We start from the raw sequence: 22,574 nt of genomic DNA on the forward strand, positions 1-22,574 counted from the left end.
ACAATCCTAAGACAACGCCCATTCTGCCAGACAACCAGCTCCCGGTATCCCCATTCCCCACACATGGTCACTAGGTTGCAGTTGACCTCCACCTCCCCCAAAACTCTCTCATTTACTCAGGCAAAGTGAGGACTGAGATACTGGAAATCAGAGTCTAGATTAGAGTGATGCTGGAAAAGCACATCACGTTCGTGCTGGAATTTCCTGAAGGGCTTTTGCCTGAAACGTCGATTTTCCTGTTCCTCAGATGCTGCCTGACTGCTGTGCTTTTCCAGCACCACTCTAATCTAGACCCTCACATTTACTCAGCCTGACCAAATTCTCAAGGCAATGCCTCCTGACCTTTATCTTCTCCCCACCCACTACCACCCAACCCTCACCCCCGATGGTCACCTTCCCAATGTAGCAACTGAAGTGACACTAAAGCAATTTCAATTCAATTCCTCCAGATAGGGCTAATGGCCACTTCACTCAATATATATACACACAGACTCTTAAATCAGTGTCCCTATCCCAGCACAATCACTGTCACATTCCTGAGTATCTGCACCCTCTGCTCTGAAGTGGCTGATCACCCACTACCCGCTCTCAAAAAGAGACGTCACCACATTCCCCAGGCTGCTTCCCAGAAGTAGCTAGCCACCAAAGCCCCTCCACCATCATACACACACTCTTCTGAGTCACATTCCCACAGCACCACCTCCTCATGTCTGCAGACAGCACTCACTTGATACGGTTACCCGTACTCTCATCCTCCGTCAGTCTCTCTCTTTCAAACTCCCTCCTGGAATGTGATCAACTTTGGTTCCATCCTCACAGAAAAGTTATACTGGCATAGGAAACAGTGCAGACAAGCCAGACTAGACTGATCTGAGGCAATAGAGGGATTTTCTTATGGAGGTTAGGTTAAGTAGTTTGAACTCTAGAAGTTAGAAGAATGAGAGTTGACTTTGTTGAACCATACAAGATTCTTATGGTGCTCGATAGGATAGATGTGGAGTGATTGTTCCCCCTTATGGGACAGTCAAGAATCAGAGGACATACATATTCTCAAAGTAGGTGTCTCCCATTTAAGACACAGATGAGGAGGAATTTCTTTTCTCGAGGGTTCTAAATCAGTGGAAGTTTTTACTGCAGTGTGCAGTTGAGATTTAATTGTTCAGAATATTGAAGGTTGAGATAGACAGTTTTTAATCATTAAAGGAATCCAGAGGCATGGAGACAAAGTAGGAAAGTTGATATAAGGATGATGAAATCAGCCAATTTAATTCATTTACCAAGAACCAACTTTATGTTTCCCTTCATTAAATAAGTGCTGACTACAGTACCATGCATAGACCTGAATGCAAAATGGATTTAGGCGCCTCTTCAGGAATAAGAGATTAATTCAAGATAATACCTTCCATGCCTGGACTATTTTATGTGTACCAATAAACTTGTACAGTGAAGAAACTATGAGGTATATATGTGAGGATTTTGTTGTCAATTGCTGCATGTTAGGGCTCTTAGGGTGATCTTTAGGTCATCAAACATAATAAACTTCATAGGTAGAAAGCCCCAATCTGGAGAGCTCTGCAAAGATAGCAATGACCACCAACACAGTGACACAGTTAGTAAGCTTTCACTGCCAAGACAAATGCAAGCAGAAACACATCAGTAACAATGTCAGACAAGATCAAGGGTTGAATGGCTCATGCCTGTTTGAGTATTTATACTCATAGTTATCGCTTGTGCAGTGTTTAGTATTAAAATAAAATCAAACTGTATCAAATTACAGACAACTTTATTATGTTTTTGATAAAGTATTGGTTCAGTTTTCAATAATGAAATACATGTAGATTGCTTCTTTTCAATAAAAGGTATTATAGAAACCTTATCCCTGCTCCAAACTGGACACCATCACATATCCTGCATTGAATAAAAACACAGATTACAACAAACTTTGACTTGGTAACATATGGCATCAAAATGAAAAAAAAAGTCTATCCAATAATTTAAGTTTCTCTTTCAGACTGATAAATCTGACATATATTACCAATGCTTTTCATTTTAATTTCTGATATCCAACACTATCTTTTGGTTCCTATATCAAGGATGCTACAGTCCTATAATGGCAAAATTCTAGGGATTCCTGTAATCTGAAGAATAGAACACTAGAGACACTCAACAGTTTGGTAACATCTGTGAGGAAAACACAGAGTTAACGTTTTGATTCTGGTAGAGTTCTGAGGAAGAGTCATATCAGGTTTAGAATGTTGACTCTGTTTCTCTTTCCGCAGGTGTTGCCTTACCTTAAAGGCCTATAATCAATACAGCAAACCAAAAGCAAACTCATATCTCAGACTGTTTTATTAACGCATAGTTCAACAAAATTCCTTATTTAGCAACATCAACTTCACTATTCGGTTATATTTCAGTTTAGACAACTCTGGATCCACAGAGAAATGCAAGATTTCTCATCATTGTGGACATAATACTCATCCATTTTTTCTTTCAAGTGTTAAAATTGGCAAATAAACTGCACAGATCAATGTTTGTACATAGCCCTATGTGTACACAGTAGTTTAATAATGGATTATTTTAATATTAGTACACTTTTCAAAAGTTTGATTAATATGAACAGCACTTACCTATCCCCACTCTGTACACCCATGGGAATACAATAGTTAAGTTCCAGTCTGGCAATGTTTCCCAGTCTCAGGACAATCCCTGCCCCGTAGGACCATCGAATACATTCTGCCAGCTTCTGCAGGTGTGCATTGGGACCTTCACCTGCAAAAGATTCAACAAGGTTTTCACATATACGTGAAATAAAAAATATTTCCAATTAAGCTCCTTTGCTAAACCAGCACCATCACATTAAATCAAATGTGATTTTTCATTACTTAGTACTATAAAACGTAATTTAATTGCAAGTTCATCCTATTGGAAATATTCTCATGTAAATCACTGAAATCGCAGCAGATTTTTTTTTATATTTGTTATGGTGTTGGATAGGTAATAAACCCTAAATTAAGGGCAACATGTTCACAAGCAAAATACTGCATTTGCATTTAAACTCTGGTAGCAGATATTTAAAATACAAATCAGAATTACAGCTTTTTGCAAGGTTTGAGAAAGTTTGTAGCTCAGGTTGAGGTTTACTCTGAGCTGTAGGTTTGATATCCAGACGTTTCATTACCTGGCTAGGTAACATTATCAGTGGCGTTAGAGGATAGAGGTGTTGTCCCAGTCGAATTGGTGTTTTTTTTTTAAATCCATGTGTAGAGCTACGAGGGAGAGAAGGTTATGTCATTTTGTGGCTAGCTGATGTTTGTGTATCCTGGTGGCTAACTTTCTTCCTGTTTGTCCTACGTATTTTGTGGCAGTCCTTGCATGGAATTTTGTAGATGACGTTGGTTTTGTCCATGGGTTGTACTGGGTCTTTTAAGTTTGTTAGTTTTTGTTTGAGTGTGTTGGTTGGTTTGTGTGCTACTAGGATTCCGAGGGGTCTTAGTAGTCTGGCTGTCATTTCTGAAGTTTCTTTGATGTATGGTAAGGTGGTTAGGGTTCATGGCTGTATTTGGCATTTCGACTGGGACAGGCTAAGCAAAGACATGCCAGAGAATTCCTAGAGGCCTGGCACTCCAATCACAACGCCATAAACAAACACATAGATCTAAATGCCATCGATCAACCCCTCAGAAAACAAACAGGAAATGACATCACCACAAACCCCAGGAACCCCATCCAGGACAAACATATAAATAGAAAGTAGGAGACAACAGCTTCACTTCACTTGGAGGTCGCCACTGATGATGTTACCTAGCCAGGTAATGAAACGTCTGGATATCAAGCCTACAGCTTAGCGAGCAAACCCACACCCTAGAATTATAGCTGTGTATTTATTTTTAAACTAGCAAGGACAACAGTCTACATTCCCGTATCATGAATTTTTGAAACTACTATGTATAGGTGTGATGCTTGAGAAATTCCTACTGCAAGACAAAACATTAGTTAATGTCCCTCATATATGAAAGCATGGGATACAATAATTCTATTGTAATTTAACTAATCGATGCAGTGTAAATCTCATTTGAAAAATAACTTACAAGAAGCAATCACCTATGGAACAAATATTTGCCATACCATAGTTGAGGTTACAAAGGTTGCCAGCATTCAAGAAGAAGTGTGTTCTGAAAAGGTCTCCAAATCCTCCCTGGCCTGGACGGAAAGGCAGAGGTGTGTAAAAGTGCAGTCCTCCAGCCCAATATGCTTCACCACCAAGGTAATCTCCTTGTACAGTGGAAATGAGAGGGAGAATCAAACTTTGATACATGATGTACATTTTATATATAAAATTTAAACTCCAAAGTAATGCAGCTTTTGAATGTAAAAAAGGACAGAATTACATTAAATGTGAAGATACATTCTTTTGTAAAAAAAAATACAAGCTTAACTACCAAGAATAATTACTGTTTTGTTCATATGACAGAATATAACTAACTCACTTGCCTCAGACCTGTTCTATGATGTATAGTTCAGAAGACATGAGCAACTCATGCCTAGAAACTCTTTTCCCTGCAACCACTCAGAAGCATTTCCAATATATTGCATCACTGTAACCATTGCATTCCAAGGGTTAATATTTTGTACAATTTTAAAATCACCAAGTTTTCATAAATAGGCTCAAACACTACTTGTTTTCAATATGAATTCCAATAAAGAAAATTATCACTGACTGCCTGTGGCCTCTTTCATTATTCCAGCATGTTTTTTGTTTCACTTTGCTAGAGGTGGATTTAAGATCAACCAGTGACTGTGGCACTGATAGAAACATTTGCAGAATATCACATTTGGTGATTAGGATGAAACTGGTGGATGTACCAGACTTGAATTTCTAGGAGGCATTTTTTAGACTAGATTAGATTACTTACAGTGTGGAAACAGGCCCTTTGGCCCAACAAGTCCACACCGACCCTCCGAAGAGCAACCCACCCAGACTCATTCCCCTACATTTACTCCTTCACCTAACACTACGGGAAATTTAGCATGGCCAATTCACCTAACCTGCACATTTTTGGACTGTGGGAGGAAACCCACGCAGACACGGGGAGAATGTGCAAACTCCACACAACCAGTCGCCTAAGGAGGGAATTGAACCCGGGTCTCTGGCGCAGTGAGGCAGCAGTGCTAACTACTGAGCCACTGTGCCGCCCATTTGATTAGGTACCACAAAGATTACTACAAAAAATAAAACATTTTGGTGTAGGAGGGAACATACTGGCATGGGGACAAGATTGATTAGATAGCAGGAAACAGCAATCATAAATTAGTCATTTTCTGGCTGGCAAAATGTAAGAAGTGGAGTGCCACAGGGATCAAGGGATCATTGTTGGAAACTTGACTCTTTGCAGTTTATAAAATTGATTTGTATGGTTGCTAAATTTAATGATAGGTAGACAAGAGGTTAGAAGAGGCAGCATCAGGTAGTGGAGAAGCAATGTTTCGAGTGCAACCCTTCTTCAGGACTGGGGGTGAGTGTAAGGGAAGCTGCAGATAATGGGGGGGTGGTGGTGGTGAGGTAGGGATAGGTGAACATAGGTAGAGGGCACGACCTGATTGGTTGATGGGAAGAAGAATAGTCAGACAGGTTGGAAGGCAAGTTGTGAATACCACACATGGAAGTGACAAAGGGAGTTAGATAGGATAAGTGAACAGGTAATGGTCTGGCAAATGAAGCTTACCTGAAAGAACGTTTAATTGCCCATTTGGGTAACAAGAAAAAAAAACAAATTATCAAAATGGGAAGAGATTGCAAAGATTGAAGATGCAGAACAATCTGAATGTCTTAGTGCATGAATTGCAAAACGTTTTTAAGCAAGTAATCAGAAGATGAATGGAACATTGTTGGGATTGCAGTCATCGGGGAAGATTAAATACTTGCAGAGACATTTTTCTTTAGAAAAAGATGAATGGATTGGACAGGACAAACATGAAAAGATTGTTAGCACTTGGGAGGGAATCCAAAACTAGGGCTAGAAAACAACACGGAAATAAGGAGACAAATTTTCTAAGCCATTGGAACATGGAACTCAGTACCAAAGGAATTGATTGAGGCAAAGAGCTTAAAATATTTTCATTGGTAAACTAGGCAAATGAGAGATGAAAGAAATAAGGACACATTGAGATGTGGTGTATTGAATAATAAGACTCGCATGAAATATCAACATGATTATAGACTAGATGGACCAAATTATGTGCATCCAACCACATATCTTAGCTATCACTGAGCAAGCCTATTTCCACTGCCATTATGTCACTTGAATCCAATCCAGTCTATGCTCATCTGCAGCTGAAATCCTCATTCCCTTTTAAGTCTAATGCACACCTGCCACGTCCCTCTCACTGTACTGTGTGTAAACATGACGCTAAAGGTTTGCTGATCATGTCTTTACTTTCACCAAGTCCCACTCTCCCATCAAGTTGCAAAGTTCATTTAAGCTCTGCTTAACCAGTGCGTCAATTTTTAAAATCCTCATCCTGGTTTTCAAATTTCTCATGACTCCATTTCTCCCAACAATGTCCAAGATATTTGCAATCTGCTCATTTTAAATGCTTCACTACTTAGCCATGAGGCAGCTGCAGGCCAGTGGCTTCAGAACTCCCTCCACAAATCACTCTGCTTCTCTTACGTCCTTTCTAACATTCCTAAAACCTGCCTTTTTTAAAAGTTTATGGTCATCTACCTCAATATCATCTATGAAGCTAGGTGAGAAAGCATGCTTTATAATGTTTTTGTGAATTGATATAATATAATGTCCCAAGGCAAAGATACAAAATAAGAAGCACAAACAATAAATATTGTTGAAGAAAGCCCTATTTCGGAGCTGTATATTCAATATAATTCTACTTTCGCTTTCCTGAAATTTTTCATCTGCTATATTAAAGTCAGTGATATATTTTCTAGCCTCTTCCAGACAGCTCTGATGTAGTACTTAATAACAGTAGCGCAGCTCAACTAACACTTTACCATAAACCAACAATGACCAATCTTCAGCAAAGAGCTGGCACATCAACCAATAATTCTAAACCCTCTTGAGCACAGGCAATTGTCACTACCTAAATGCAAAGCAGGGATTGAACTGGCAAGTCTACCTGCTGTTCAGCTCAGTACCACACTGAGCTATCAACCGAACAAGAAGCGAAACTTGATTTTGTCTTCAAACTGCAACAAGGTGGGGAATTCACATTAAAGAAATAGTTTTAGAATGGGTAATATTAAGAGCTTTTCTATTAACCTTTGTTAAACATGTATTTGTGTCTTCATGCATGTCATACCTTCACTCTGTGGTCCAATACTGTACATGCTGAAGCCACGCACAGTTGTTGGCCCTCCAAGGTAAAATCTGAGTATCAAACAGATTTGGAAGAGTCAGTAATAAAACTCGCCGATCTGCACATCACATGCCATCGTTTTCACTGTCCTCACAGTGAAACATTTCACAATGGACATTGGTCCAAATGTCATTCTATATTAAAAACACACATTTGGATTTAACAGTATCCCTCTTCATTCTAGAGTAATGAGATGATTTATACACCAAAGGAATTTTATTGACCATCTTTAGATTCACAAAAGCCACCTGGGACAGGAAAAGATCTATCCCTCATGTAGCACTTGTAGCCCTAATAAAACAAAAATCACCTTCCCACAAGAAAATATGATGTGGATCGCATTCCTAATTGGGAATTTAAAATATTAAAAGCTTATTCCCTCCTTGAACTCAACTGCTAAAAAAAACCAAAATGCACCAATTCTTCTACTTGTCTGTCACTTCTCATTTAACACTCCCCTCTACACCCTATCTCCATTTCCTTCCCCCGAATTTCCTGCTTCCCACCCTATTCCCTGCCAGTCACAGTACCTCCAGCTCCCTTACTCAATCCTTTCCCAAGATCCTTACAGCAACGGGGGGAAGCAAGGATTTGATTTTTTTTTCAAAAAAGGCTGAGCATGCAGAGTTTAAAAGTGGAGGCAACAATATTTGGAGACTGTCCCCAGTTTAGAAATCGTGCAGAAACAAAAACAAAATGTTTGAACTCACTTTAAATGAGTAATATCTGTACTTTTGTCTCAAGTAGCTGATAAGTCTTCCCCCTCCCCCACCCAAGTACTCAAAAAAACTTGACAGAGGTTGGAAATTTCATGGAGAGTTGGGGAAAACATGTACTAGACACTTGTTGCAATGCATTAGCAATGTAATGTCTTACTGTGTGACAGTTGGTTTTAATAATAGTCTTAACATTAAACATTAGACTTTGCCTTACTTATTCTTTTCATAAACATTATATTCTGACTTACTGTCTAAGTTGCAATTGACTGTCATAGCTCCCGAAAAGCGAGATCTACTATTGGCAATCCAAGTTATAATTCAAGGATACAAGTACCCCAGAGGCAGCTTGACCAGGAAAAAGAAAAATGGTGAATATTCAACCCTTGATGAATCTAGACTTTCAGGTGAGCCCTTAAAATCTCAACCCTCTTACTTATGGGTGAGCAAGAAAACTACAGTGTATTTGAAGTCCAATAATCCACAAATAAAAACGCAGGAAATAAAAGTTTGCATTGACTGTCTCCTTTCACACTACCAGATTAATTTCCCTCATCCAGTTTTCCTAAATAATACATTTAGCCCATTTTATGCACAAAATAGTACAGGAAAATTCTGTTCTAGTGACAATTAAGATGAGGAATGTCCATACAGATGAATGAAATGAGTTGTACCACCACAGCACCCAAGTGCTCCAGAAGATGGATTAAATTAGGTGTACCATGTCCTTATACTGTGTTCCACAATGCATTTTAGTTTCATTGTCTGTATTAGAACATTATCTAATAACCAGCACATAGCTACTTTCATTTACCACTGAAACAAACACTCACCTATCAGCAATAGAGGATGGCTTATCTCCCATGGGTACTAGAAGACCACCCCACAAGGAAGCTGAGAGAACCTAGTGATAAAAAAAATAAATGCAGCACTACATAAATACAAGGAACTATTCTTGATGTAAACACATCAACAAAGCAACACAACAACCATTCAATCTCGTCACGCTGCAATGCCACAAGTCATTCTATGCACTTCTTCAGGAATGCAACTTGTATAGCATATCGCAAAGCTGCATTGTACAGGTTATAATCAATTCTACTACATGAAATCTTGTACGAGATTTAACATTTCTAAGCTCATGAGTTGTATTATAACCAGAACTAGACGTCACACATAACTGAAATCATAAGCTCTTACACTATCCCATAAGAGGCTGGTATTGAGCTGCAGCTCAACATCCTCCTTCAGAAAGTTCACGTCACCTCCAGTGTAACCCGCCAGCTCCTATTCAAAGGAAAGAAAACTGATGTAATAACAAGCATGCTTATGAACAGGCAACAATTATTCTGGCTTACACTGCATGTAAAGTGCATAGACAAGACTAACAGCTTCATAAGTATAAATGTTTGGTTTTTTTGGCAAATGATTTTCTCCAACTACTTTTAAACACCCAAGATAAATGAGGACTTTTTTTATTGATAATGTTGCAAGTGAAACAGATATGAGAGATTTGCTCAGTTTCCTTGTTTGAACGGCCTAGATCAAGCAATTTTAGAACTGAGAATTTCTGCCTGTAACATGCAGCATTTTTCAAAGCATCTAGAATAGAATTAGCCTTTATTGTCACATATACTCTATGAATATAGTGAAAAGTTTTTACTTCACCAATTATAATGCCAACTTAGATACAGAAGTTCTTAGGCACAGCTTCTTTAGTTCCAAGATTTAGGCAATACAGAAAATAGAATGTCCTGCATTACAGAAATAAAACTTCAATAAAGCAGACCACATTGGCACTTAGCTTCTAGTCGGCACTAGGCCCTGACTCCATACTGTGCCAGAACTGGGAGGCATGGTTGCCACACCATGCCAAAAGGCCCCTAAAGGAGGAGGTTGCTGCAGGAGGTCACCACACCATGCTGGGAGGCTCCTACAGGAGGAAGTCAGTGCGCCAAGCCAAGAGGCGGCTGCACGAGGTTGCCATGCCAATACCAGGAGGCCACTGTGGAAAGTCACCACACTGGCAGGCCACTGCACCAGAGGCCAGGAGTCATCACTCGCTGGAGGCTGAGTGTTGTCAAGAAACAAGAAAAAGAGAAGGGGAAAATAATGAAGACAGAGAGGGAAAAGAAGAAGAAAAAGAGAGAGGAAATATTAACTCTCTCTCTCTCTGCATTCTGCCACCATCTTGAAATTAGCCACTAGGGCTTCAACAGCCACACTGGATGGGAGTCAGGAGCTGAGGTCTGAGCTGACTGATGGAATGAAGAGAAACAAAGATAACAGTGATCAGGTGACTAGATTAGTAAAACTAAAACTAAAACCGTGCTGGAAAACCTCAGCAATGTCTGTGGAGAGAAGAAGAGAGTTAACATTTCGAATCTGATATGGCAGTTCTTCAAAACTATAGTAACTTGGAGGCCTAGAACAACTATATGATCACAGGGCTTATCAAGTTTAGATGACATGGGATCTGGGAGGGGAGAGCGTAGCTATTTGGATAGAAAGTTGGTTTGAAGATAGGATATCGAGGGGTTTTTTTTGAACTGGAGACCTGTGACCAGCAGTGCACCAAGAATAGGTGATGAGTCCACTGCTTTTCATCATTTATATAAATGATTTGCATGTGAATATAGGAGGAATGGTTAGTAAGTTTGCAGATGACACCAAAATAAGTGATGCAGTGGACTGCAAAGATTATCTCAGAGTACAATGGGACCTTGATCAGATGGGTCAATGAGCTGAGGAGTGGCAGGTGGAGTTTAATTTAGATAAATGTGAGGTGTTGCATTTTTGTAAGGCAATCCAGGGCAGGACTTATACGGTTAATGCTCGGGCTCTGGCACCTCCCTCCCCTTCCTGGACCTCTCCATCTCCATCTCCATTAATGATGACCAACTTGCCACTGACATTTTTTTTTAAACAAACTCACCGACTCCCACAGCTACCTGGATTACACCTCTTCCCACCCTACCTCCTGCAAAAATGCCATCCCGTAATCCCAATTCCGTTACTCCCAATGCGGTCTCCTCTACATTGGGGAGACTGGACATCTCCTCGCAGAGCGTTTCAGCGAACATCTCCAGGACACCTGCACCAATCAACCCCACCATCCTGTGGCCCAACATTTCAACTCCCCCTCCCACTATGCTGAGTACATGCAGGTCCTGGGCCTCCTCCGCTGCCGCTCCCTCACCACCCGATGCCTACAGAAACCTCTCATCTTCCGCGTTGGAACACTTCAACCCCAGGGCATCAATGTGAACTTCACCAGTTTCCTCATTTCCCCTCCCCCACCTTACCTCAGTTCCAACGTGTCAGCTCAGCACCGTCCTCATAATCTGTCCTACCTGCCAATCTCCCTTCCCACCTATCCACTCCACCCTTTCCTTTGACCTATCACCTCCATCCCCACCCCCATTCACGTATTGTACTCTTTGCTACATTCTCCTAGAGTGATGTTTGTGTGGAACGAGCTGCCAGACGGTGTAGTGGAGGCTGGTACAATTGCATTATTTAAAAGGCATCTGGATGAGTATCAGAATAGGAAGGGCTTAAAGAGATATGGGCCAAAAGTTGGCAAATGAGACTAGGTCAGATTGGGATGTCCCGACAGTGCAGTGGTGTTGGATCAAAGTTCTGTTTTCAATCCTTTTGAGCCTGCTCCACCATTCAGTAAGATAATGGTTGATCTAGTTGTGGTAACAATCCTACTTTCTTGTATGCCTCTCATTACCTTGATCTATCAAACAAAAAATGTAACTCTGCCTTGAATAAATTCACTGACACAGTATCCATTATGTTCTGAAAAAAAAACGGAATTCCACAGAAAACCTTCAGAACAAGATTGCCCTGGTCTCCATCTTAATCTTAGAATAGTCGTAATCTTAAAATGTGTCATCCAATTCTGTTGTGCTTAATGTCAACTATTTGGGGGTGTCATTTACTCTGGCCACTACTGGCATTTCTTTGGAACATTCGCAGAACCCCTCAGACCTTTTCTAGTGTCTGATCAAGCCACCATTCAGTGGAGCTGAGCTGATCCTGTTAATGGCAGTATGACCTTGGTGAAAATGAGGACTGCAGATGCTGGAGATCAGAGTCTAGATTAGAGTGGTGCTGGAAAAGCAGCAGGTCAGGCAGCATCCCATGAGCAGGAAAATCGATGTTTTGGGCAAAAGCCCTTCGTTCCTGATGAAGGGCTTTTGCCCAAAACGTCGATTTTCCTGCAGTAAGACCTTGGCCTTACTCTTCTTTTTCTTTCCCTTCCCCCATGGTTCATGGCAAATGGATCAGGGAAGAGAAGTTACTGGGTTTTGTCTGGGCGGGAGGTCAAAGGGTAAATTGGAGGCTCCCTGCATTGTGATTGGCTTTGGGTCCCAATCTGTCAGAGGGGCATGGTGATGGGGCTATGGAACTTGCCTGTGGTGACTTCATGGCCCGAAGGATCCTGGTAGAGAGCACACTGGGCTAGAGGTAGGTTTCTGAGCCTATTGGGTGGTGTTGGAACAGTAGAGGTGGCAAGGAGGGTAGAGGAGTCCCAGTAGAGAGCACACTCTATTGAACCTACATTCCCAACCAGTGGTGGTGGCCGAGAGGGTAGAGAAGTCCCACCAGTAGAGAGCACACCTTGGTAGAAGGCTGCTACAGACAGTTCTGGGACAGTATTAGGGGCCATGGGGTGAAGTCGTCCCACTGGCTAAGGACACTTTACTGTTGGTGGTATCCAGGGGTACACAATCTGTGAGATGGCGGATCAGGATTTTAAAGGGGACACTGCAGGTTCCCTTGCTGAGAAATAAAAGACAGACAGACTAGTGCTGACAGAAAAGATGAGGAAAGGGGGTTGGGATCCATCCCAGACAGGAGTACAGCAGTGGAATGGGATTGACAAACAAAAACGAAATAAAACTTAAAAGATAGGGGTAATGTTAGTGTACCAATTAGCAGGCCTAATTGAACAAGTAGGTGGGGGAAAAGCCAAGAACGAATTGAGGAGCTGGAGGATAGAATAAAGGATCTAGAACAAAGATTAGAAAAAGTACAAGAGGAAAGGGAGACTGACTCTCTCTCCTCCTACAAAACTGTACAGCAGGGACCAACTGTTTCCTTAGCAAAGCAAGAGGTGCAAGAATATAATCTAGCGCCAGTCTCGAGAGGGGGGAACAGAGTTGCAGCCAAAAGCAAACTATAAGCCCTTTACCCCGGTGAAAGGCAACAAATCATGGCCTCCCTGGGGTGGTGGTGGGGGGGGGGGGGGGTTAACACAAGCTTACAGGAGAGATAGGTGCCCAGCAGGCCCCCTTCGCCCATTTTAAGGAAGAGGTCCAGCGGGTATTAGGAAGTGCTCCCATGAACTGGAGCAAAATCATGACCACTAAAAAGGTGAAAGGGGAAGGAGCCTCTGAGTACGTGGAACAATCATTTAGGGTAATACAAGCAGTGCTCAGGACAAGCAAACCCAGATCATGGGGACCAGGCATTCATTCAGGCTTTTAGAGATGGGCTCTCTAGCACCCATCAATCCATCCTGAAAATGGGAGTGATAATGTCCAAAAATTATGACGACCTGGTAGAGTGGGCTAGCAGGGTTCAGGAGGCTGAAGCTCCCGCAATAAAAACAAAATCCGACAGAGCAAACTACCAGAATGGAGGCAAAGGCAGAACCAAACTATCCTACCATAACTGTGGCCGACAGGGCCACTTTGCCAGAGATTGTAGAGCCCCACAGGCAGGTAATAGGAAAAGGAACAGCATAAAGCCACTGCAATAGAGCAGGGCATAGAGAGGCAATGTGCTGGGAAAAACATGGGGAACCCCCAAACACCACCTGGAACACTGCAGAATGTCGGGACTCCAGAGATCCACAGAGCTGACAATCAGCTGTCCTCACCCATGATAGTTAGGGATACAGGATAAAGCTCAACCGAAGGAATTCTGGATACGGGGAACCCACACAATTGCGGAGACATCGATGGGGATGAAGATTAGGGTAGAGTAAAGGATATCGCCCCCAGACACAGCCGAGGAGACCCTCTTCACAGATGGGTCACCCTGCACAGGATGGGCTGTGGTAAACAATAAACTCGAGATCGTTTTGTCAGGAAGTCAGTCCGCAAAAGTAAAAAAATGAGGTCTGCAGATGCTGGAGATCACAGCTGAAAATGTGTTGCTGGTTAAAGCACAGCAGGTTAGGCAGCATCTCAGGAATAGGTAATTCGACGTTTCGAGCATAAGCCCTTGCACTTGCTGTCAAAAGGTGAGAATTGTGAGCATCTACACAGACAGCCAATATGCCTTCAGAGTTATACATGACTACATGGTTACATGGGGGAGAAGACAGTTCACCACAGCTGGGGTAACCCCCATCAAATACCAGTTAAAAATCCAAGCACTGCCGAGCACCAGCAAACTACCAAAAGAGGCTGCAATAATAAAAATCAAAGCGCACCAAAAAGAGCCAGAGAACGATAGTCCAGGCTGACTGAAATTTAAAGGGAACCAAGCAGCAGACAGAGCAACCCAGCCCTTAGAGCAGGAAACCATTGACAAGGTTCCAATAGCAACAATAGAACTAGTGGAAGATGCTACTCACATACAGTACCTGCAGGAGGACACCCCGCATGCAGAGAGGCAGAGATGGGGAATGCAGGGAGCACTTAAAGGGGAGCAGTGTCTGGAGACAAGCGGACAAGGTGGTAGCACCAGCCTGCAGACAAAATACTTTGCTCGAGCTGTACCACATACAGGCAGGGAAGCTATGATAGCAAGTCTAGGGAGAGTGGTGGTGAAAGGGAACGAGAAGAGATATAGTCAAACACTGCCGCGGTTGCGTGGTTGGCGCACAGCACAACCCAGGTAGACAAAAGGCCTACCTCTATATGAGAGTTGTGTGGTCTGTGGGAGATCTCAGAAGTCACCTCGACCACAAAGGGGGGAGTGAAGTGGGAGTCGACACTGGGCATGCTGACAGAGCACACAGACACAAGATGGCTGCTGAGCCATAAATTGGTCACTTAGCATACAAGATGGCTGCTGAGCCATTACATTAAATGCAGCAAAGCATACACAGATACTGAATGAGACCAATAGGATACCAGCACAACAGACAAAGCATAGATAATTAGTTTAAGGCAGGTGGGGGAAAGAATACACACCAGTAACGTCTACTGTCCGCCGAAGTGTCTGAGTCAAGCCACCACCTTCAATAGGTTAACTACCTGAGACTGCTTGTGCACAAGTGTTAATACTTCAGATCTGCAGTAATGGAAAATTATCTTCCTTCTCAGGGAGAACGAGCACGACCACTGAAACTGACAATGATTTTGTAATGTTTTCTGCAAACAAACATGCTGTACAAAGACTCGTTACTTGAACTATTGTACCACAAAATGTATGAAATATCATGACATGTTCGGAGGCCGAGAGGAGGCTCGCAGCTGACAGCCGTGCTGAGAATATCTCACTCTCTCTCTCTCCCCCGGTGCTCAGTTTTCTTTGTACTATAAACTGCCGTTGAATCCCGATTCTGACTCCGAGACTAGTGATTTTCCCCACAACAGTACTGTAGTAAACAACATTAAAATAACTGTCATAATGCTAAATAAGATTTTCAGTTTTAATAACCTAACAACATTAAATGTGGATTCCCTCAATTAATTTAAGTGCTCTAATGTTCCTCAAAATCAAATAATTCAGTGAACCTTTTTCATGAAGCAGATTAACTTTTGATTCTGGCACAATGTTTGTAGTTTCCACGATAAAAACTAAACCACAATTTTTCTGTCACCCCGAAAATGACCTGCTTCATACTGACAAAAGCTGAAATTTTTGCTTTGGTGCTTAAAACACATTCATTTGTCAGGACTTCTGCTTTACCTGGTTGATTTTCAGCAAAGCTCCACGTTTGGGGAGGATCGCTGAATTTCGCGTGTCAACAGTCATGGTATGCTGTGAAAAAAAATAATAATGTTGATCAGTATTCCAACGGTAACAAAATTCCCAGAACATACAACTAATACCAATGCATTTCCAATATGCCTTTGCAAAAAAAATTGTAGTGAACTTTATCAATTAGAAGTCCAATTAATAAGAACTGTAACTATACAGACTTGTCATTCAATTCATGCTATTTGTGTGATGATGACTGGGCAAGATGGCGGTTTTATTTTATCCACAAGTCATTGCCCTTCCAAGTAATGAAGTGTTAAGCGCTTGAAGATGTTTTGATAACAAAGCATGACACTATGGTCCACTTGATCATTGATGTGGTTTGAGTTAAAGTTCACATAATTGAAGCTTTACCGAAATCGAAGATTTGAGAGAATGTCCGCTTTCTTCCCGAACAGAAAAAGATGCTGTGCGAGACAATGAGCTCAACTCTCTCCAAACTCCCTCCCATTTCAGAGCGTGATGTGTTTTCCAGATTGGAAACTGCAATGAGAAGAATGATCTTTCCATCAGTACCTGAAGAATATTTCATTACAGTTGTAAAGCAAAAATAATTATTCTGCATTGCCCTGGTTCTAAAAAATACTCTCAGCGCAAATAGTTTCTCTATATAAATGTTCTGACCGATACATGTTCAAGATTGTAGATATCTATTGTCCAGAAAATAACTGCTCAAACCTAATGCGCAAAGAAATCAATCAGTTCATAAGTCTCTATCACTTGCTATTAGTATACAGAAAATAGGCGCAATCCTTTCTTTTGTTCACGAAAAGAATCTGTCGTGATAATTCAATAGGAAAAGCTTCCCATTGGTATAGAGACACAGTAATATGAAACAGCTCTTGAAAGTAGCCTCTACTTCAAAATACAGGCTTATGATTATGATCAAATTTGCACGAATATTCTCTGTAGTTTCCATACCAAGATGTTTGTATTTAAATATTGTACTGCAGTACCTCTAATCTCAAAATTGAAACGTATTCCATCTCTCCACCACTTCCTTTCATACCATCAAGCATGCTAATACAATCATACTGATGCTGATAAAAATCTGTTTACCAACAGAAATTATACATCATGCATCATTACAAATAAACAGCATCACTAAGATTATAAATTAAAACAATTAAATAAAAAAGGTACTTCATACATACATTGTATTCAGTTGAAACGCCTCGATCAGTTTCACGAAGCGAGCTCCAAGGAAACTGTCCAGTTACCTTATACAAATTGACAGAAAAACTGAGGAAAAAGATACAGACATGCTTAAATTGATGAGCATGTTTTTGTTAATATCACAAAAAATTTGCTTTGTTTTAATACAAATACTGCAGTTTCATTACCTTAAAACTGATATTTATTCCGATCTGAATTATATAGTTCACCTCAGCAAGCAGGGAACAATACCTCATTAAATCACAGGAAATCTCCAAATCCCTCAGCTCAATTCTTATCTTGTACAAAGCAGTAACACCATGAATTTTATTACTTGCAGGCCTAAATGGATGGGAGTGTATTTATGATTTCTTAAAAACACCAAAAGTGATAATACAACTTTGCATGCATTGAAGCAAATGGACAACCAGTTAACTAATTATTACAGCAAAAAGTACAAAGAATTATTTATTTCCAAATGAACAGATGCTGAATTTGTCTGCACGGAAATGGTCAAAGCATCAGATTATTTTTATAAAAAGGGTCTAATTCTAACTGGCTTTATTCCTAGATGAGAAAAAGCAATTGGAGCTAAATTTACAGACAACACAAAGCCAGGTTGGAAAGTATGTGTGACAACATCTTAAAGTTGCATATCAATGCAGATAGCTTGAATCAGTATGCAAAAATCTGGCAGATGGAGTATAATGGGGGAAAAAAAATGAAGAATTTGTTTACATTGGCAGGAAAAAGCAGAGTGTCACTTAAACTGAGAATGTCTACAGACTTCAGAGGTGCAGGGGGACCAATGAATGGTGTCCAATTGCAGGATCACATCTAATGTTTGACACTACTGGGATTACAAATGGATCTTGATTAAATGGGTCAATAGACTGAAAAATAGCAAATGGAGTTCAATCTGGATAAATATGAGGAATTATATTTTGGTACAACAAACAAGGGTAAGGCTTATACAATTAACGGTAGGGCCTTAGGTAGTGTTGTAGAACACAAGTACTTAGGGGTGCAGGTATATAATTCTTTGAAGTTTGCATCACATATAGACAGGATGGTTAAAAAGGCATTGGCTCACTTGCTTCATTGCTCAGTCCTCTGAGTATAGGAATTGGTAAGTCATGTTAAGGTTGTACAGGATACTGGTGAGATCTCATCTGGAACACTGTCCAGTTCTGCTGACCCAGTTATAGGAAGGATATTATTAAGCTGGAGAAGATTCAGAAGAGGTATATCAGGATGTTGCCAGATATGGATGGTTTGAGTTATAAAGAAAGGCTGGATAGACTGAGACCTTCTTTTCAATGGATTGTACGAGATTGAGAGGCGACCTTATCGAACTTTATAAATAATGAGGGGTTTAGATAGAGCTAATGGCAGTTGTGTGTTCAAGACTAGGAGGCACATTTTTAAGATGAGAGGACAGATTTAAAAAGACCTGAGGGGCAAATGTTCTACACGGAGGGCGGTTCGCATGTGGAATGAACGTCCTGAAGAAGTGGTGGACGTGCGTTTATTTACAATGTTCAAAAGACATTTGGATGGAGTGGTTCTGTTCGCCAAGCTGGAAGTTTTTGTTGCAAACATTTCGTCCCCTGGCTAGGAGACATCATCAGTGCTCTGGAGCCTCCTGTGAAGCACTTCTTTGATGTTTCTTCCGGCATTTATAGTGGCCACTATAAATGCCGGAAGAAACATCAAAGAAGCGCTTCGCAGGAGGCTCCAGAGCACTGATGAGGTCTCCTAGCCAGGGGACGAAACGTTTGCAACAAAACCTTCCAGCTCGGCGAACAGGACCACTACAACAAGCACCTGAGCTACAAATCTTCGCACAAACTTTGAACATTTGGATGGATACATGAACAGGAAAGATTTGGAGGGATAAGGGTCAGGAGCAGGTAGGTGGGACTAGTTAGTTTGGGATTATGTTCAGCCTGGACTGGTTGGACCAAAGTGTCTGTTTCCATGATTAGTCTATGACTATTGATAGGACTTATGCAAGCAAGCATGGCTGGTTTGATATCATCAATAATTTGCTTGTTTCAAACAGCTGAAGGATATGCTTTTTGAGATGATCTGTTGGTCTTTGGGATGTACATCCTACATACCAAGCATCAACATTTACTAGATACTCTGGATAGTGAGAAGAATTTCACTTTTTATGTTTGTCAGTTGGGCTGTCAGTTTGACATGTTTACTTGATGCTACATATATTAATACACAAGATCCTGTTCACTGCAGACAGAAAGAACATGTACATGTATATATAAACTCAACAAAACAAGTGACAGCTACTTGCTGGTTCATTTGTTAGAACAATGCCTTGTCCAATCAGTGTCAACCTGGCTGGTTTGAAATATGAAAACAATGCATGGCAGTTAACTGTCAATCATTATTAATAGATGCATTCTTCATGACAATGTCTCTACAAAAATCCTATCACCAATCAGCCCTCTCCTATCATATAACTTGAGGTTGGTTTTCCCCCAAATTGATCTAAAGACTGCCAGATGAAAATCTTCAACACAAAGTGTCTTTTTTTAGCAATATGCAGTCATAATAGTTCATTTTCTTACCAGACAGATGCACTGGGAGTACTGAACACTAATTACACTATTAACAAGACACTTAGGGCTTGACTTAACTTTCTGCGGCAACTTGACTTCATACAAGAACTTCATGTCACTCAACACATTTGAATAAAAAGTTAAACCATGAGATCCTGCTTTTGCAAAGCTGGTACACAGCTACACCCACTCCTGACAGCAACCTGTCAACTTACACGTTTAATTGTGTACCTAACCCTGGCAGAATTTGTGTCGCATTTGTATTAAAATAATGCCAAGTACCATCAGCCTACCCATAGTTTTCACAAATTAGACAAATATTTGCATAATGAAATTTATATTTTGTACTTCCCCAATCCTTGCCCAAGAGATATGGAGCTTGATGAGAGAGGTGGAGGTTGCATTTCTATGTAGTATTTATCAAAAACCCAAATTATTCTTGTGAAGCACAAAATGAAATGTTCATCGCCTTTGGAAAACATTCACAGATCAATAGTTATTATTTGAAAAATAATTTGAGTACTATGTGCAGTTCTAGAATTCACATTATGGGAGTGATGCTTCTGTACTGGACAGCATACAAAAGAGACTGAGATAAGAAAAATTATTACGAGCATAGATAGGGTAGACAGTAAGGACCCTTTCTTCTTGCAGGAAGGATCAATGACAAGGGTGACATACATTTAAGGTACAGGACAGTAAGTTAGGGGGGAAGCAAATGAAAGAAAGACCTATTCAGAGGGTGGTGGGAATCTGGAACTTACTGGTTCCAAGAATGGTAAAGGCAGAAACCCTCATAACATTGATGAAATATTTAGTTGTGCACTTTAATATTAAGGGATACAAGACAAAAGCCAGGTGCTGAATAATTTGGTGCTTGATTTTGACCCAGGCAGACTCAATAGCCCAAACAGTCTGTTCTTGTGCCGTGGACCTCTATATATGTAATGATTTTGAGGAGACATCAGACAAACATGCAAAATATCATAATTTCCTGCTGATCATTTTCATATGGTGGAAAAGCATGGACTAAGAGCTTACTTTTTGTCAAAGTTACCAGGCTGTGGTTTAAAGTATGAGAGGCCATAAGAGGTCTCTTTTGTTCCATAGGAGAATTGGAAAGTTATTTTTTCTGCTCGACCGAATAGATTGGGCAGCTTTAGACCCAAAACCTACATGGAAAAAGAAAAAAGAGAGAAGTTGTAAAATGAAATTGCAGCTGTATTCTTTACAACTAATGCAATTATAAAAACTATCTTACCATGCTTCCTTCATTATTGCCAACCATAGTGTTGTAACTCCCAGTCAATCGCCTCATTTCCTTTACTTCAAAAATCACGTCCAATCCTTCAGCCAATGCCTCCTCACCTTTAATATCAACAAAATGTATCAAACGTAAACAAACATCAGAAAGCTCTGTAGCACCATTGGTCAACGCACAAAACAGGTCAAAGCAAAATATGTTTAACACAGAGCTTCTGAGCTCAAACAACCACTTCATGAGTTCTTAATAAGAATGAAATTTAACTTCACTGGGAGGGATGGAACACATTCTCCACAAGTAGTTGCACAGCTTATTAAGGATTTGTAGCCGTAAGAGTGGAAACAAGTTATTTGCTTCCCTTTTAATGATATGTATCGAAGACAATGTAGTAGCCAGATACAAGGGTTACTGGGCCCAGTATAGAGCATGAATGTGTCTGAAATACTGAATAAATGATACAGGTGAAAGACAGGATTATTTTGATCACCAGATGTTTTACTAATCTAATCACAGATTCTTTTGGAAAAAAAACAAAGGCTGAATTGGAGGGGTGGCAAAAGCAAAGAAAAATATTTAAAGGAGACACCCTTCATAGACTTCAGGAATACTATTAAACTGCATTCAACTATGCCAGGAACTGCTAGGCAGTAGAAGGTTAGAGTATGTACATCTTGAAAATTACCCTCGGCAGTATCAATAAGGACTTCTACATTTCTGAAAATTCCCAGACGAAGTAAGCGTTCACGAGCTTCATGGGACTTCTTCATCACCTTTTTAAAAAAGATAGGAAAAAAATTAATATTTCATCAAACTTTGCAATGAAACAGCTCTTATAGTGATAAAAGTATTATCAAAGTATTAAATTTAAATTTTATAGTGCTCCTTGCTAAACACAGCCTTGCTAAGTTTTGCTTCTAACTGGCAAACATTGCATGGATTAACTTAAGGGGAAAAGTTTTAATTGTATGACAAAAGTAATGTTTGAGGAGGACACGTACTGCTGTCAAGAAAACGTAGATTCAAAAAAACTGTTTTGCCTAAGTGACTGTTAAAGAAACAGAATAATAGCAAAGTCGATTCCATAACTTAATAACCAATAAAGTTAATAATAGTGGAGCAAACTAATAGCTGCAGAGGTCAATCTCACCTATCAGTTCAAATTTAACCTATTGTACTGAATTGGGTTGATTCTGTTCCCCTCGATCTTAAAAATCTCTTGCTGATTTATTACGGGTGATAACACTGCACAGTGCATGAAGCGCAGGCATTCCCCCAACTCAGAACATACACTATGACATTGGCCTGAAACCTTAACTCGGTATTTTGTATTTTTTTAGAAAAGGCTCAAGACCAGACCTCAAAACCATCATATTCTCTATAATATTTAACCAAAATCTTCGAATATCCTTCTACTCAACACAGTTTGTGGGTGTGCAGCACACTGAAAATGGTTCTATCTAGCAGACTGGACACAATAGATAGGGCAAAATTGTGCCTGCTTGGAAAAGGAATGGGAATAAGAACATA

The 22,574-nt window shown here is 40.5% G+C and overlaps 1 protein-coding gene across 2 annotated transcripts in view; it reads right to left on the reverse strand.

Annotated features, from left to right (window-relative positions):
- Positions 1-1,766: 1,766 nt before the first annotated feature.
- The window catches only part of LOC132824756 (sorting and assembly machinery component 50 homolog), a 28,873-nt gene continuing 8,065 nt past the window's right edge, over positions 1,767-22,574 (reverse strand). For both annotated transcript variants that reach the window (XM_060839464.1, XM_060839463.1), the window contains 12 exons: positions 21,730-21,817; positions 21,045-21,151; positions 20,825-20,955; positions 17,201-17,288; positions 16,401-16,529; positions 15,975-16,046; positions 9,294-9,380; positions 8,927-8,997; positions 7,321-7,388; positions 4,129-4,275; positions 2,631-2,772; positions 1,767-1,908 (listed from right to left, as the gene is read on the reverse strand). In XM_060839464.1, the coding sequence (XP_060695447.1) occupies positions 1,863-1,908; positions 2,631-2,772; positions 4,129-4,275; positions 7,321-7,388; positions 8,927-8,997; positions 9,294-9,380; positions 15,975-16,046; positions 16,401-16,529; positions 17,201-17,288; positions 20,825-20,955; positions 21,045-21,151; positions 21,730-21,817 (1,176 nt within the window). In that variant the 3' untranslated portion in view covers positions 1,767-1,862. The remainder of the gene's footprint in view (positions 1,909-2,630; positions 2,773-4,128; positions 4,276-7,320; positions 7,389-8,926; positions 8,998-9,293; positions 9,381-15,974; positions 16,047-16,400; positions 16,530-17,200; positions 17,289-20,824; positions 20,956-21,044; positions 21,152-21,729; positions 21,818-22,574) is intronic.

Source organism: Hemiscyllium ocellatum, chromosome 19, assembly GCF_020745735.1.
Source record: "Hemiscyllium ocellatum isolate sHemOce1 chromosome 19, sHemOce1.pat.X.cur, whole genome shotgun sequence".
In the NCBI taxonomy this organism is placed as follows: Eukaryota; Metazoa; Chordata; class Chondrichthyes; order Orectolobiformes; family Hemiscylliidae; genus Hemiscyllium; species Hemiscyllium ocellatum.